This window comes from Notechis scutatus, chromosome 1 (assembly GCF_049901735.1).
Source record: "Notechis scutatus isolate UNSWTSFEM ecotype Mainland chromosome 1, rNotScu1.2, whole genome shotgun sequence".
NCBI lineage: Eukaryota > Metazoa > Chordata > Lepidosauria > Squamata > Elapidae > Notechis > Notechis scutatus.
The window spans coordinates 226449067-226464481 of record NC_142009.1 but is presented as its reverse complement, the minus strand read 5'-3'; the positions used below and the strand labels follow the sequence as shown (position 1 = coordinate 226464481).

Genomic DNA, 15415 nt, shown 5'->3' with positions numbered 1-15415 from the left:
TTAAAACCGACAACTTTCCCTCCCTATACTGTTAATAAATGAACAAATAATTCTGAACTCATTTTTTCAACTTTATCTTGTTTTAGGATATGTGGAGAACAGACCATGTTTTAGGACATATTTATATAAAACTGTTGAAAAATCAAAAGGGTTCACAAACTTTCAAGCACTATATGTGAAAAGCAACATTGTTAATTGAACATTGCTATATATGGGAAAGCTAACATTACAGCATTGCTAGTGTTCTCCATTTCTTTTCTCTTTTTAAAGCTGTGTGACTACTTCCCTGGTCTAGAGGTGCAGCACGGGGAACTAAGAAAAGGCAAATAATCAAATGGCAGAGCGATACAATACAGTGGAAGCTGAGATAATAACTCAAATTATTCTTGCAAAATAGAATTTATCTACACTGGATTCTGATTGAACATGAGAGGGTAGAAGCAGTTTTGTGTTACATGTTACTGTACCCTAAAATTATGCCACAATTCGGGCAGACCTGTCTTGTGATTCAGACAAGAATGTATCATTGGAATCCTGGTTAGGTGAAAGTATCTGCGCCCTGCAGAAAAATAAATTAAGGGTGAGAAGGATGCAGTTGACTTAGGATTTTATTGCATTTAGTCCATCAGGAAGTAAGAGTGGAATGACTGACTTCCTGGAATGACTGGCCAACAGTAAAGTCAGTCAACACACAGGTCATACGAAAATGTTCCTACACAATTTTCTCACCTGTTAAGACTTCTCTGAATTCAACAGAACCACAGCAAACTGCAGAATCAACGATGATACTTTTTTCCTAGTATGTACAAGAAAGTACTAACATTTCAAAGCCACGAAATCTGAAGTGGATCAAGTTAACAAAATCTGAAAATTGGCAGTCCAGAATTAAGCCATTAAGTTCAATCTTCTGATCATTGCAGGAATTCAGATAGAAGTATCCCAGAGAGATGGCTCTCTTGTTTTCCACATGAAGACATGAAATGAAAAGGAGACAGTCTGGTGCCTCTCTGGGCACTTGATTCCATGGTCACATTGTTCTTACTGACAGTTTCTCAAGTTGGTATCTGATGTTCTGTAATGTAAATCCAATATTTCACATCCTATCTTCTGGAGAACTTTATTACATGTGGCATCCTTTTAAATCTTAAGCAATTTGATATTATTATATTTCCCCCTCTATTTTTTTTTCTTAAGACTAATCTTTCTTATTTCTTTCAGTCTCTCTTCACAGTATTTTCTAGTCCCTTAATCCTCATTGTTATTTAAACCTTTCCAATTTGTCTGACTGCTGTTTATGAACAATGCAGACTACAGTAGACTTTCTTTCTGAAATTTGGGAAGTACATGTCTATACCTAATATGGCTGAATGTATAAATAAGCAATTCTGCAGCCAAATCACACTACTAACATGTTCATTTTGTAGTCAATGACTATTCATAATCACTTGTTGTATGTGATTTTCAAGCCAACTATGTATTCAGTTAATTGTCATGCCATCTAACCTAAATTAATGCTAATCAGAATACCATGGGATACTTCAAGTACTTTGCTGAAACCAGTATATAATAGTTACAGAATTAGCACCATTTATTATGGAAAAAAATATTTAATAGAAAAATCAGATAAGGTGAGTTTTGCAAATCCATGTTATAATAATCTTGCTGATAATTGCATTCTTTATTCAACTTCTTTATCATTTATTCTAGATTTTCCCAGGAATTTATATCAGATGGACTGGTTTACAGTTCCCTGTAAGTACAGTTCCCTTTTCCTCTTTTTGATGATATAGATAACAATTGTCCTCTTACATTTCTCTGAGATACACAAGCAGAAAATTTTTGCTGTGTCATTTCAGGCTACTTAGAGATGAGAGGTTTTTATGAAAGAAAGATAATACTGGTATAAGCCTGTTGCAAATCTGCATTCACCTTTAACACTTTGCCTGTCAGAAACAGTATGTTGCAGAAGAATCAGTTTAGAAATATCCTGACATTTTAAATTTGCTTGGTATGTAGGATTTTGTATTCAAATGTATAAATTTTCAACTCAGAGGTGACCCACTTTAAGGAAAAAATTATCCTATTGTGCAAAATCTTTCCTCATTTATTTCTCCTTGCAAAATCCATCTATTTTTTCTGGCTACTCTTTTCTAGAGAAATTACCTCTATGAAGCATTGAAAAATGTTTATAAATAAATACGCTGTCCTAATTCTATACTTTGCCCCTGAATTGAATATTAACAGAATGCTGCTGTAAATAGGTTCCTTTTGTGAAAAATTGGAGAAAAAAACCCCGATCATATCTCAAGGAACAGAGAAAGTTACAAATAATCCTGGGAAGAATATTTTGTTATGGCAGCAGTTGATAAAGTTTGTAACATGAAAAGAAAGTGAAGGTTGCAATTTACTGAATCTGAAAAAAATAAATATCCTGACACAATTCAGTCTTGCTGAAGTAGCGGTAGTAAGGTTTGTGTGAGGTGTGCCTGTGTATGTGTGAGTGGGTGTGATTTCCATTTCTGTTTTGACTGACACTACCATCTCCTTGGCCATCTCTTCGTCTTTGGTAACGAAATACTTTCTGCCACTAGTGCAGCTGTGTGAGTTATAATTGATCCACTTTCCTAATTATACAGGGACGGGACAATCGGGAGGCTGAGATCTGATGACCAAGAATCTTCTGGTACTTCTTTTTTTGAGGAACCATGCTTAGTAGCAGCATTCCAAGCCCAGGGGTTTGCTGCCAGTTTTTATTACCACTCAATGCATCATGACAGGGCATCAGGGGAAGGAAATGGAAGCTCACAGACTCATGTGGAAGATTCACGGTACATATTGTAAATGGTAGTCCTTAGGAGCTACCTGGACGGTCAGATGTAGACATTAACCTGTCATATTATGGTATGACATTGGGACCAGAATTTCAGGCCATTGCTGACATACTACAAACTAATAAAGGAGAATATTTGTCACCCAGGGATGAAATGAGGGGTCCTTGGTGCTCTTTGACCTTGGTTGTTTCCTTGCAGACCAAACCAGGTAACATCTCGCACTGATGATGTTACCTAGTTTGGGTAATGAAATGTCTGCCACAAAACAACCAAACTCGGAGAACACCAAGGACCCTTCATACTAACAAACTGCTTTGAGATGGGGTGGGGTGACCCTGTTCTCCCCCTACTCCCTTCTCTTGAGGTGGGCTGAGCCTGAGGCAGCTTTAGGGCCGAGGGATGCCTGTATGTTCCTCCCTGCTGGGATCTATACTTAGCCAAGTCCCAGCCCCCTCTTATCAACCCGGCCATGTCATCAGAGAGTATTTTTGGGGACAGCAGCTGCAGGCATTTGTAACACTTCAGCTTTGCTCCACTCACAAACGCCTGGGGAGCAGGGCAGAAGGAGACCAGGGTGCCACAACATTAAGAGGGTCAGACAGCAATTGGGGTGTATGAGGAAGAGTGGGCAGGCAGGCATCAGAGATGCCCAGGCTGATCATGGAACAGAAAGGGACAAAGAAGTACTGAGGAGAGCAATCGGAGTGTAGACCCATGAATGACCAAATAGCTGGACATCGTCTGACAGGACCAGGAGAAGCAAGAACCAGTTGCTTGAGAAAGCAGATACACAAGGTTAGTGAACCCAGAGAGAGAAGCAGGGGATTCTGTTGAAAGACCCTTCTTATGCCCCTTTTTAGCTTGTGTCCCTGTGGAAATAATGGGATTAAGGAGAACCAAAGTTGCCTATGAGGGTATTCTGGATGCTTCTGAATCATGAGGGCCATACAATAAGTAACCGATCCTGGTTGCTGAGTAATGGAACCAAAGGAAAACAGGTTTTGGGGTACCAAAAGAAACAGGCTACAGGCCTTGGTGGTCTGAAGCTTTGTGGAATGAGACCGATCAAGCGTTCCTCCCTTATCAGAAGCCCAACCTTCCTCTCCATGAAGTGGCTGCCATGCTGAGCAGCTTGTCCTTGATGTTTCCTATCCTTATGTACCAAGAGCTTACAGGGGGATACTAGAATCATCTCAGTGAGAAGTGGGGGGGGGGGAGAGAAAATGGTGTTCCATCCTGCTGGAATTCTCCCCCTCACTTTCTCCTGTGGGCGACCAGGCTGAGTGGCAGTGAGTGGCAGCCTATTATCAGCAAAAAACTATTTAGAGCCTGATAGGGGAGGAATGCATGATAGGGCAAGTATGCTTGGCAGGCTGTGGTGACAGTTGGGCAACTGGATCCTCTCAGCACTGGGGTAGCATTTCAGCAGGGAAGACGAATTGGGAAGCCCCTAGTTCAAATCTTGCATTACTCTGTCTCTCATTAAGGAGTCCCTGTATGCAACTGCCTTAGTTCCCCCTTGCACCTATTACGATCATACAATATTGGGAATCCATTTTATGCAAATGCTTGAAATATGCTGGTGACAGCTGAGCTACAGGTCATGGTTCAAATATGGTTGGCTATATACACAGTATTTTTCATTAGACCTCCTTCAGGTTTACTTTGCATATCAGAAATTTAGTTTGCATTCTTCTTGCTGGTGCATTGAACAGGTGCTCTGTTGAGAAGGGCTAGAGTACAGGGTGGACAACCCAAGCCCAAAGTAGCAATTTGGTTAAAGAGGTTGGACTAGGACTCCGGCAATTTCTCCTCGTAAACATCTGTTTCAAGCCATAGTGATGTCAAAATGTTGTCCTGAACAGTTTTGTAACCTCATCAGTCAAGTTATTGGTGGCATTTACACAATATGTCACAAATAATTTGAATGAAGAGGTCACTATACCTCATTATGGAACTACTGGCCAACTTTGGGTCTGTTACTTTCAGTTTAACATATTTCTCAGGGTTGATGTGGTGTGCAGTCTTTTTAAAAAAGGAAGCCAAATTCCCATGTAAGCTGTCTTGAGCTTCCAGAAATAAGGGAGAATATAAGTCTCAAAAGCAAGCAAACAAAAAATTTGTGGTCTCTCAGCCTCTTTTTGTTTGCTTGTTTTTCAGCCACTGAAATCCATCTGAACACAATTGCTGTAAATCAACTGTATCATCTGACATTCTGAGGTAGGAGATACCTAAAAATGTAGTGTAACCACTAAAAGGTTTTAAAATGAAATAGGCTGGCTCCCTCAAAACCTGGCAAAACAAAAGTGACTGTAAAAATGGCTCTGTATGTGACATGATAACTCACCGATTCTGCCCTCATGGCAGCCCTCATCCTTCTGAAAACCAGGAAGTGTAGTTCTTGGGTGGCTTCCAGAGTTAGTAGTTCTGGCTATTAATGAGATGGGAATTTGTTGAAGGTATAGAGTACCTTGACATGGCTGAATAGGCCTATGTACACAAAAGAGACGTCCACTTTTATGCAAGCAGAGAGTTGCGCTGATGATGATAGTTCTGGCATGACCTTGCCTCATGCTACTGGGAAGCAGCTGCAAATATTCAAGCAAGGAGACTTAATTTCTCCCTATTTGTTACCTTATTTTCACCAAAGTTTCTATTCACTAGAGTCCAGTTCCCAGTTTTAAGACATAATTGTCTGTTAATGCCATGCAGATTCGCCTAGCTCAGCTGAGATCAACACAGTGCATCAAAATGTTAGCCCCACAAAAGGATTGTGTAAAATAAGAATATAGTATGTGGCAGGGTTATCCTGGAGATACCATTGGTTGCAGAGAGGGCGGTGAGAGTAATAGGCTGGAATGGCTCTGGACTCCCCTTGCTAATAGTTGTGGAACAGCTTCACTAGGTTCCCAGCTTCCCACTCAGTCCAAATTTTACAACACCAAGGCTGAGTAGCAGTGTGATTAAAGGCAGAGTTAGAACTTTATCCAGAAAAGCGGGAGAGAATGAGGGTGAAATGTGAAGTGATCATGCATGCCGAACTGAGTTCTGAACTGTTTTCTCCATTTCATCTTAAGTGAAGATACCGACCTCCTTTCAACCCTTCCTCCTTCTCCAACTATAACTCTGCCTTGATCTGATTCTTTATAGGTCCCTGACCCGACCCGAATCCTCACTAGGCTGGCAATGGATGCTTTTGGTGGAGCTCCCCGATTCCTTGCCTCTCCTCGTACTTTCTCAGTCCAAAGTGGCACAAATGCCGTCCTAAAATGGCAGGTGGCCGGGGAGCCACGTCCCAGCATTGTTTGGGAGAAAGACGGCTCTGTGCTGGAACTGCCCTCTGGCCGGATGTTTGTTGAGGTCAACGGGGATGCATATAGCCTGCTGGTCTCTCAGGCTGGCCCAGCGGACAGTGGTCGCTATGTGTGCAAAGCCAAGAACAGTGTGGGTGAAACCTATGCAGCTGCTCTGCTGAAAGTGGAGACAGGGTCTGAACTGAAACCTAATGGAGATTTTGACTGCCAGCCGCCCACCTTCCTGAATAGGCCTGTCTCGGCATGCGTGACCCGGGGCGAAGATGTGACTTTTGCCTGTAGGGTCTCAGGGCAGCTTGAATGGGAAAAAGATGGACGCAGATTATCAGACGTCTTTGAGAGCAGCCATTACAAAATGGACGTAGAGCCCGGGGACTGGCATTCTCTGCACATCTACAACGCCCGATTGCCAGATGCAGGGGTCTATGTGTGCCGAGCACAGAACAGCTTTGGGGAGAGCACGGCTGCAGCTGTGCTCCTGGTAGATCCTGTGGCATGCCTTCCTCATCATGACCCATCTCAAGGGGCTCCCCAAAACTGCCATTTCAAGAAGCCACCCGAGTCACCAGAGGATAAGAGGCGTCCACGCCACCCTGCACAGATTGCATTGTCTGAAGGCAGGCAGAATGGAGAAGTGCTGTCCAGCTTCCCCCCAACAAAGTCTTTTACTGTGAATGAAGGGAAGCATGCCAAGTTCCGCTGCTACGTCATTGGCAAGCCCAAGCCGGAGATTGTCTGGCAGAAAGATGGGAAGGTGTTGTCTCCTGGAAGAAGGCACCTGCTCTATGAGGACAGAGAGGGCTACTTCATCCTTAAGGTGCTGTATTGCACTGCACGAGACTGTGGACTCTACGTGTGCACAGCCTGCAACACTGCCGGCCAGACGCTCAGTGCTGTGAGACTCCATGTCAGAGGTATCCATCCAAGGGGGAGGGGAAAAAAAGTGGGTTTGGGGATGTGGGGACATCACTGAATCTGCATGAGAACACGTTGGTTGGATTCACACGTGAAACTCAATTGACCTGGATAAATGGGTTCTGCAAACCCAGCCATGTGAGTGAAATTAGAATGGATGAGAATGGATGGGCAATTCCAAGGGAAAGAATTGGGTATTTACTGCTTGCCAAATCAAAGGAGGATATATCTGCCAAGTACAAGAATGAAAGAAAAAAAATGTAGGTGTTGCCTGAAAGGTATGTTGAAGCATAAATTTTAAGCTTGAACTAGTTTATAAACCAATCCAGCCCATGATAGATTAGATAAACACAAAAGGAATGGCCAAACCCCTTGTGAGAATGGGAACGGGTCTAGAGCAAAAAATTATCAAGATGGATTACAAAATGGGTTTCAGAAGCAGCAAGAACTCTCTAGACCTTTATGAAAATGGCAGGATGGCAAGCAGAGACTTGGTTGGGGCCTGTTACCTATTTGCTGAGAGATCCAAATGGTCCTTGGGCTCCATTCTTGAGGGGTGTACACTCTTTGCCAATAACAGTGCCTATGAACTGCAGAGTGGTTTGGTCCATGACAGAGGAGGTGGATAGCAAAGCTTTGTTTTCTTTCAAGGGAAGAGACATGGCCTGTGAGATAGCAACCATTGATAAAACACTTGGCTGGAAATGGTTCCTTCTACCTGGGGTTAGGAATATGTCTCGATTCTTTAATACAATGGTTATATGTAGAATCAACACATGTGAATTTAGGGGTCAACACATGGCAATTTGGGGATCGGCAAGTAGGTAATAGTCTTCTCCGTCTGCACTGATTCTGTTGTTGATTACTATGGCTTAGGAAGGAGAGTTTGCTGGCCAAATAGCAGATGAGTTAGTGAATGTTCCTGGATTGGCATTAAAAAGATGGGGAAAGACAAGAGACGGGTTATTAATGAAACAGAGGCAACTGATAAAGGGAAAGAAAATAGGGTTCTAAAAGCATTTTTCACTGTGTAGGATATTGATAGATGGATTTCAGGCTCTTTGCTTTTCCAAGAGAGATGCTTGGAGTTCATGAATTTTGCAGGCTGTTCTGAGGAGAGCAAGAGGGCTGATAAAGCAGATTCAGTGCCACGTGAGGCTCTGAAGGAGCAGCAACATTTGTTTAGCCTGGAGAGGAGAATCAGAAGGGCGGATGAGAGATAACAGGATTCAGTTATATGTCAATGACTGCTCTTGGTCAGGAAATCAGCTGTTATCTAAACCTCTTGAGGGTCAGACAAGAGAGGAGATGGGGTTGAGTGAAAAAAGAGGAATTAAACATCAGGAAGGTTTTTTCTGCCTGTAAGAATAGCAATGCAGTAGAACACTTTACCCAGAGAGCTTGTAGCATCTGTACTCAGTGGAACTTTTTTAAAAAAATAGGCAAAATGTATTTCAATGATGGGACCCTGTGTAGAAAAAGGGAGGAAAAAATGGGAGGGAGGGGAGGGAGACAGAGATGGCAGACTGTTAACAAAATAACAGAGTTGGAAGGGACCTTGGATGTTGTCTAGTCCAACCCCTGCTCAAGCAGAAATCCTACACCACTTTAGACAAATGGCTGTCCAATCTCTTCTTAAAAACCTCCAGTATCGGAGCACCCCCAACTTCTGAAAGCAAGCAGTTCCAATGATTATTCTGTGAGGAAATTTCTCCTCAGTTCTAGGTTGGTTCTTTCCTTGATTAGTTTCCACTCATTGCTTCTTGCCCTGCCTTCAGGTGCTTTGGAGAATAGCTTGGCTCCCTCTTCTTTGTGGCAGCCCCTTGGATATTGGGACAGTGCTATCATGTTACTCCCAATCCTTCTTTTCATTAAACCAGACATACCCAATTCCTGCAACTGTTCTTCATATGTTTTAGCCTTCACTCCCCTAATCATCTTTGTTGCTCTTCTCTGCGCATTTTCTAGAGCACGAGTCCAAACTTGGCAAGTTTAAGACTTGTGGACTTCAACTCCCAGAATTCCTCCTCCAGTCATGTTAACACAGGAATTCTGGGAGTTGAAGTCCACATGTCTTAAACTTGCCAAGTTTGAATACCCTTGTTCTAGAGTCTCAATATCTTTATATCTTTATTTAATTTTAAAATAAATATTTAACTATAATGTATTTATTTATATTGATTTAAGAAATTTGTGTGTCTGCCCATCCCAAAATATAGCTTTGCATGGCTCATAACAACTTTGGGTGGCTCACAACAACACTGATGGGGCTATACACGTAACAGCAGAAATAACTGGCCCCAAAGCCCCATTCAATGACTGAATGAAGAAGTATTTCTCAAACTTAATATGCTGGCTGGAGGATTCTGAGAGTTGAAATCCACGCACGTTAAAGCTGACAAGGTTAAGAAACATCGGAATACACTTGAACATTAGCCAACAGAGCCTTTCTTTAGAGCATAGGCAATGCAACCAACACATCAGTAAATAAATATAGGAAATTGAGCTTTAGCTTGGCCTCCTCCAAGAAATGCTAATTTCCTGTAGTGTAGGGTAATAATACCCAGTATCAGATGAAGAGGTGCAGACAGGCAAACCTCTTCTACCTTATCTCATCCGCACACTCAAAATGCTATTTCCAAGGTGATTCTGCTCTTCTGAAGATGGCAGAACTCTTGATGAATTCTAATTGCCACACCCTGAGGATAAGAAAAGTGGCTCATTTGGGTTTCAGCACTGATATCGACTTAACCCTCGAAATTCTTGACCCTGGAAATTGGAAGGAAAAAAATGGAAATGATTTTCAGTTCAATATAAAGCAAGCTGTTTCCCTACTCTGTAAATCTGGAAAGAGAGTTCGTGTTGTTGATCAAGGGAGGGGCACCCGGGACGGGGGGGGGGAGACATTTTTCAGAAGGGCTTAAGCCTGGCGCCTCTTTTCTAGAAACAAAACCTCCAGGCTCAGTTGTGCCATCTAAACAACTCCCACCTGTCTTTTCAAAGATAGTTGACATTGCTCTTTCCTGCAATTTCATCTCTGTACTCTGATCCTTGGCTTGCTGAAGGGGTGGGCAGGTGTCCCTAGCAGTGGGCTCCAAAGAACTGACGGGATGGCCCTTGAGTGCTATAGATACCACATGCCACCCACTTAGCCCTCTGTCCTTGTTCAGAATAATCCTTTGGAGAAAGGCCACCCTCTTCTCCCACAGCAGACCAAGGTAGGGCAGGCATCTTGTCAAGAATCCTTAAATCATAAAATGTTAAAAAAAATAATGGCATTAAATGTTTAGGTTCATATTCCTTTTGTCAGTTTAATGTAAAGCATTCTAAAAGATAGAGAGTAATCCTACCATTCATTAAAGCAATTAAGTTTTAATTGCTTTAAGAGGTGGGCTGCTGGGGGTTCGCAGGGGTTCGGGAGAGCCTCTAGCTAAGATTCTGTGCAGTTTGGAGAACTGCAGGGGTGGGATTCAATTTTTTAAACAACTGGTTCTGTGGGCGTAGCTTAGGTGGTGGGCATGGCTTGGTGGTCATGTGACTGGGTGGACATGGCTTGGTGGTCATGTTATTGGCTGGGTGTGGCCAACTCAATATCATTCACATCGAGGCACGCATCTCCTCGCTTGGCCTCTCATGACTGTGGGGATGCTGCAACAGTCATAAGTGTGAAAAATGGTCATAAGTCACTTTTTTCAGTGCCATTGTAACTTTGAATGGTCACTCCACACAAGCAAAGTACCAGCAAAGGAGGGGAAAAAAAACTCCAGAGACGTTCCTGAGACAGGAAGTCTAGTCCTGCCAAGAATGTAATAAGGGTTAACGGAGAGGCAGTTTCTGTAAGCAACACCAGAATGTTTCCTTCCTGCCTTCCTTACAGGATTAGGCCAGTAATTTCTTCTAACAACCGCTTCTCCGAACTGCTTAGAATGTTAACAACTGGTTCTAGCGAATAGGTGCGAACCTGTAGAATCCCACCCCTGCCCCAAATCCCACTCCTGGCTGGCCCCGCCCACCCTGCCCTTCCCCTCCCAGAAGTCCCCACACAGCCCGTTTTGGATGAAGGTAAGTGCAGGGCAAAAAACGGGCCTCCTGGAAGTTCAGGAAAGCTGGAAATGGGTCCATTTCCAGCTTCCAGTGAGCCCGAGGAGACTGTTTTCGCCCTCCCGGATGCTCAAGAAAAGACTCCAGAGCCCGGGAAGGAAGGGCAAAAACGCCCCTCCCCCCCGCCGTGGTGCAGGAGGCCAACTAGGCCACGCCCACCATGGCCACGCCCACCCAGCAACCGGGCAGAGAACCTGTTGCTAAAAATTTTGAAGCCCACCCCTGCTTACCCCCGTTATCAAAATTTTCTTGTGTGATAGTAAATTATTTGGTAAAGACTATGGGAGGCTGCTATAGCATTTGTTATGAAGCGAAGATATCTTTTTAAGAAAGATTCAGTATTAATTAAGCCTGTGCCTATTACTGATTACTCCTTGTGGGCAAATCCTTCAGAGCTTAGCTGGGTTCATCACAGTTTCTCAGGAGGGATTAAACTATGGATAGAAAATACGTGCCAGAAAAAAAACATAGGAACTGAGGACATGGATTTCTGAAGGCACAAGAAACAGCAGCAGCCCTTTAAATATGATAAGGGTTCTTTTTAATTTATTTATGTTTATTAAGAATAATAAAAGATAAATCAAAGGAAAGGAAAAAACTGCATGAAACAGAAAAAAAAAAAAGAAAGTTAAGAAATAGAATGACCTCTAACGTTCTTTTCAACAGATAGCTACTATTTTATAATCCCTCTTCCCTCTTAAATATATACAGTAGCAGCTCCTTCAGCTTCTCATTTGATCCAGGTCTATCTTAATTTTCAAACCCATAAGCCATCATTTCATTTCTGTCTTTTTTTCAGCAAAAGTCCATATAAGCCTTCCAGTCTTTCAAAAAACTTTTTGTTGTTGTTGTTGTTGTTGTTGTTGTTGTTGTTGTTGTTGTTGTTCCCCCCCCCCCTCTGATCCAGAGGTGGCATTCAGCAGGTTCTGACCAGTTCTGGAGAACCGATAGTGGAAATTTTGAGTAGTTCTGAGAACCGGCAAATATCACCTCAGACTGCAGATTTTACAGTATCCTTCTCCTGCCATTCCCACCAAGCCACGCCCACAGAACCGGTAGTAAAAAATTTTGAATCCCACCACTGCTCTGATCAAACAGCTAGGTTTTGTCATCTTTGCAAGTTCTGACATTTTCACAACCCAGTCCCAACATTTTCACAATCCATAGTGGGGATTTCATTATTCTTCCATTATTGTGCATATAATAACCTAGCTGTTAAATATTCTAAAAGGTTTCTGACCCTGACGAAATCGATCGTGAGAGGAGAATTACGCAACAAAATATGGGAAAGCTTAAGAGTTGAAGGAGGAGGGTTGGTCTGGCAGTTTAGGGAGTCTAGGGATGTAGGACTGTCTGTATACAGGTAGTCCTTAAACCATTTGTTTAGCACTGAAAAAAGTGACGTCCACATTTCTGATCATTGTAGCATCCCCATGGTCACATGATCAAAATTCATATGCTCGGCAACTGGCAGGTACTTATGACAGTTGCACTGTCTGGGGATCATCATTTGTTACTGTCCCAGCTGGCTTCTGACCAGCAGATGGGGGAAGATTTGATGAATGCCCACATAATTCACTTAACAACTGCAGTGATTTGCTTAATGACTCAGTCAAAAGTTTATAAAGCAGGGCAAAACACCTGCCTTGTTTAGCAATAGAAATTTGGGGCTCAGTTGTGGTTGTAAATTGAAGATTACCCGTAGGCCTCCATGTGGAGTCTTCCTGTGTCTGTCTTCCAGAACCCCAGCTACGATTCCAGGCACCTTTGATGGATATAGAAGTGTTGGAACACCAAGATGCAGTCTTAGAGTGCCAGGTGCCTTTAGAGGCCATGCCTACAGCATGGTATCTTGAAGACAAGCGCCTGCAACCCAGCCCCAAGTATCTCATGGAGGAGCAGGGCCTACTAAGGCGGCTGACAGTGCGTGATGCCCGGGCCGATGATGACGGCATCTACTTGTGTGAGATGGAAGGCAAAGGCCGCAGCATTGGGGAGCTCTCTGTGCAAGGTGAGGTGTTTTGAAGTCATTGTATCAGTTCAAATAAATTATTAGAATACATTATAATATTTTTACAGGCAAAGTCCTTCAGGTATTTCACTTCATACCTGGGCTCAGCAGTTCATTGCACGCCTGTGCAAGTTTTAACCTTAGTTCAGCTCTCAGCTCGATTTTGCAGCGTATTCACAGACATGACTTGGCTAGAGTAAAAAATATTTATTGCAGATCGGAATAAAATAAAAAACAACAGCTAATTGCCCCCAAGAGCCAGAGATGTCAATATCTCTGCTCCTGAAAGTCTAGGCTTTCTCCTCCTGCCCTTCAGGAGTATTGGATATTGAGTGGGTTACTTGGTGGCTTCAGAAGAGATATTTCTTTATTTAATGGATTGCCAGCCTCAGCTTTTACACATTGTACAATAGGATAATCCTTTGTTTGAAGAACCGTCAGAGGACAGGGCTCTGTTTGAAGCTGTCCTTGGATATGAAGGCCTGTGGAGTCTAAACTCAATGTAATGATAAAGAACCCTATCAAAGCAGGAGCATTGACGTTAGCAACTGCGCAGAAGATTCAGCAGGCTCACTAAAAAAAATATGTTATTAACATAATACAGTTTTGAATTGCCTGTGGTAAACCAAAACTAGAGCCTTGACCAGCTTGTGGAAAAAGAGTCTGACCTTTTCTATCCTAAGCAATTCACAATTGTGTTTCAGGCTTCTGTCATAATATACAGGTATATATTGCATGAGGGTGGTAGAGTTTTATAATGTGGAATTTTAATACTGTTAAGTCTCCTGGAGTCAATGTGTGTAAGCTGGGCATCCATATACATTTGTTTAATAAATAAAACTCCAAAATTTAAACTGTTACCAAGTTGGTATTCCCTCTTTAAGAAAACCCAATAGAGTGATATTACATATCTGTAATATTAATAACATAATTATAGTCCTTGTTTCTGGCTGTTAGTAAATGGTCACCCTAGCATGGTAGTGACTGCAACATGTAATCTTGCTGACAGCTGTCATTTGGGTTTCCATTCTGATAATAATTGAACAAACTCCCTCCTTCAGGTCTCATCGTAAAGCGCTTGCCACGAAAACTAGATGTGATGGAAGGAGAAAATGCAGCCTTCTATGTGGAGACCCGGGAACCTGTGGAAGCACCAAGTTGGGGGCGAAATGGGCAAGAACTGGTGGAGGCACCACATACGCTCATCAGGAGCTTTGGGAAAACACATATTTTGGTACTGGTACATGTGTCTCGACAGGATGCAGGAGTCATCACTTTCATGGCAGGCGACTCACAAACTTCAGCCCAGCTTCGTGTCAAATGTGAGTAGAGAGTGGAAATGGGACTACTGAGGAAGGGAAGGAGAAATGACTATTTGGTTTATATCATGCTTTTCTGCCTAGGGATCATTCAATGTTTCTATTTGCTTTTGACATAAACATTATTCACCAAACGAACCCCTTAACTGAGGCTTGCAATTATTTATCTTATCCCTTATATTGGATTTAATGATGCCTAATATTTGGGACAAAGGGGGCTTGCCATATTATATTACGGAGATCTACAACAAATTTAGATTCCTATTATGCTCAATTATTTAGACTCGGCAATGATCTAGTTTGATCAAAGCTGTTTTAGAACTGATGTCAAGAAGAATGAAATTACAATACTGTACTATAATACTGCACTGTTCCAGATTGTTAAATCAATGTTTTATCTTTAGTAAACATATTTCCAAAGCAACCTACTGCTCAGGGATGCCGCTGCTTTTGCTACTTCCTAAACTGGCATGGACAAGTGCAAATTATGTCTGGCTGTACATCAGATGCTTTTCCCCCCAATCATCTTATTTATCAGGCAGTCTCTCAAAGGCCTCCACTTGTGATCAGATTCCTGCTGATGACTTGTAGCATCAGCAGCTGCTGCCACACTGTGAAGATATGTAGTGGTTGTCCTAATCCAAGCTTGGAAAGAAAACACTCAAAAGGCCCATTTAAACTGGGACATCAATCTACAGAACATCTAAGCAATGAATGGAAGTACAGTAATAGGGCTCAGTCTTAAGATTACTAAAACATGCTTGAATATTCTAGTTCTAGAAATTATCCACCACCACAATTGTTTTTTCTTCTTCAGACATACGTTGTTTAGAACAATTGGAATTTACATTCTCCTCTCCTAAGACTATAGTGTACAATTGAATTTTGCAAGGTTATATTTCATGTGATTGATTTTACAATCCA

At 42.3% G+C, this 15415-nt stretch overlaps 1 protein-coding gene across 5 annotated transcripts in view; it reads left to right on the top strand.

Moving 5' to 3' along the window:
- Positions 1-3365: 3365 nt before the first annotated feature.
- Positions 3366-15415, top strand: part of OBSL1 (obscurin like cytoskeletal adaptor 1) — a 75747-nt gene continuing 63697 nt past the window's right edge. For all 5 annotated transcript variants that reach the window (XM_087950428.1, XM_087950430.1, XM_087950427.1 and 2 more), the window contains exons 1-4: positions 3366-3626; positions 5982-7059; positions 12903-13172; positions 14234-14494. In XM_087950428.1, the coding sequence (XP_087806554.1) occupies positions 3546-3626; positions 5982-7059; positions 12903-13172; positions 14234-14494 (1690 nt within the window). In that variant the 5' untranslated portion in view covers positions 3366-3545. The remainder of the gene's footprint in view (positions 3627-5981; positions 7060-12902; positions 13173-14233; positions 14495-15415) is intronic.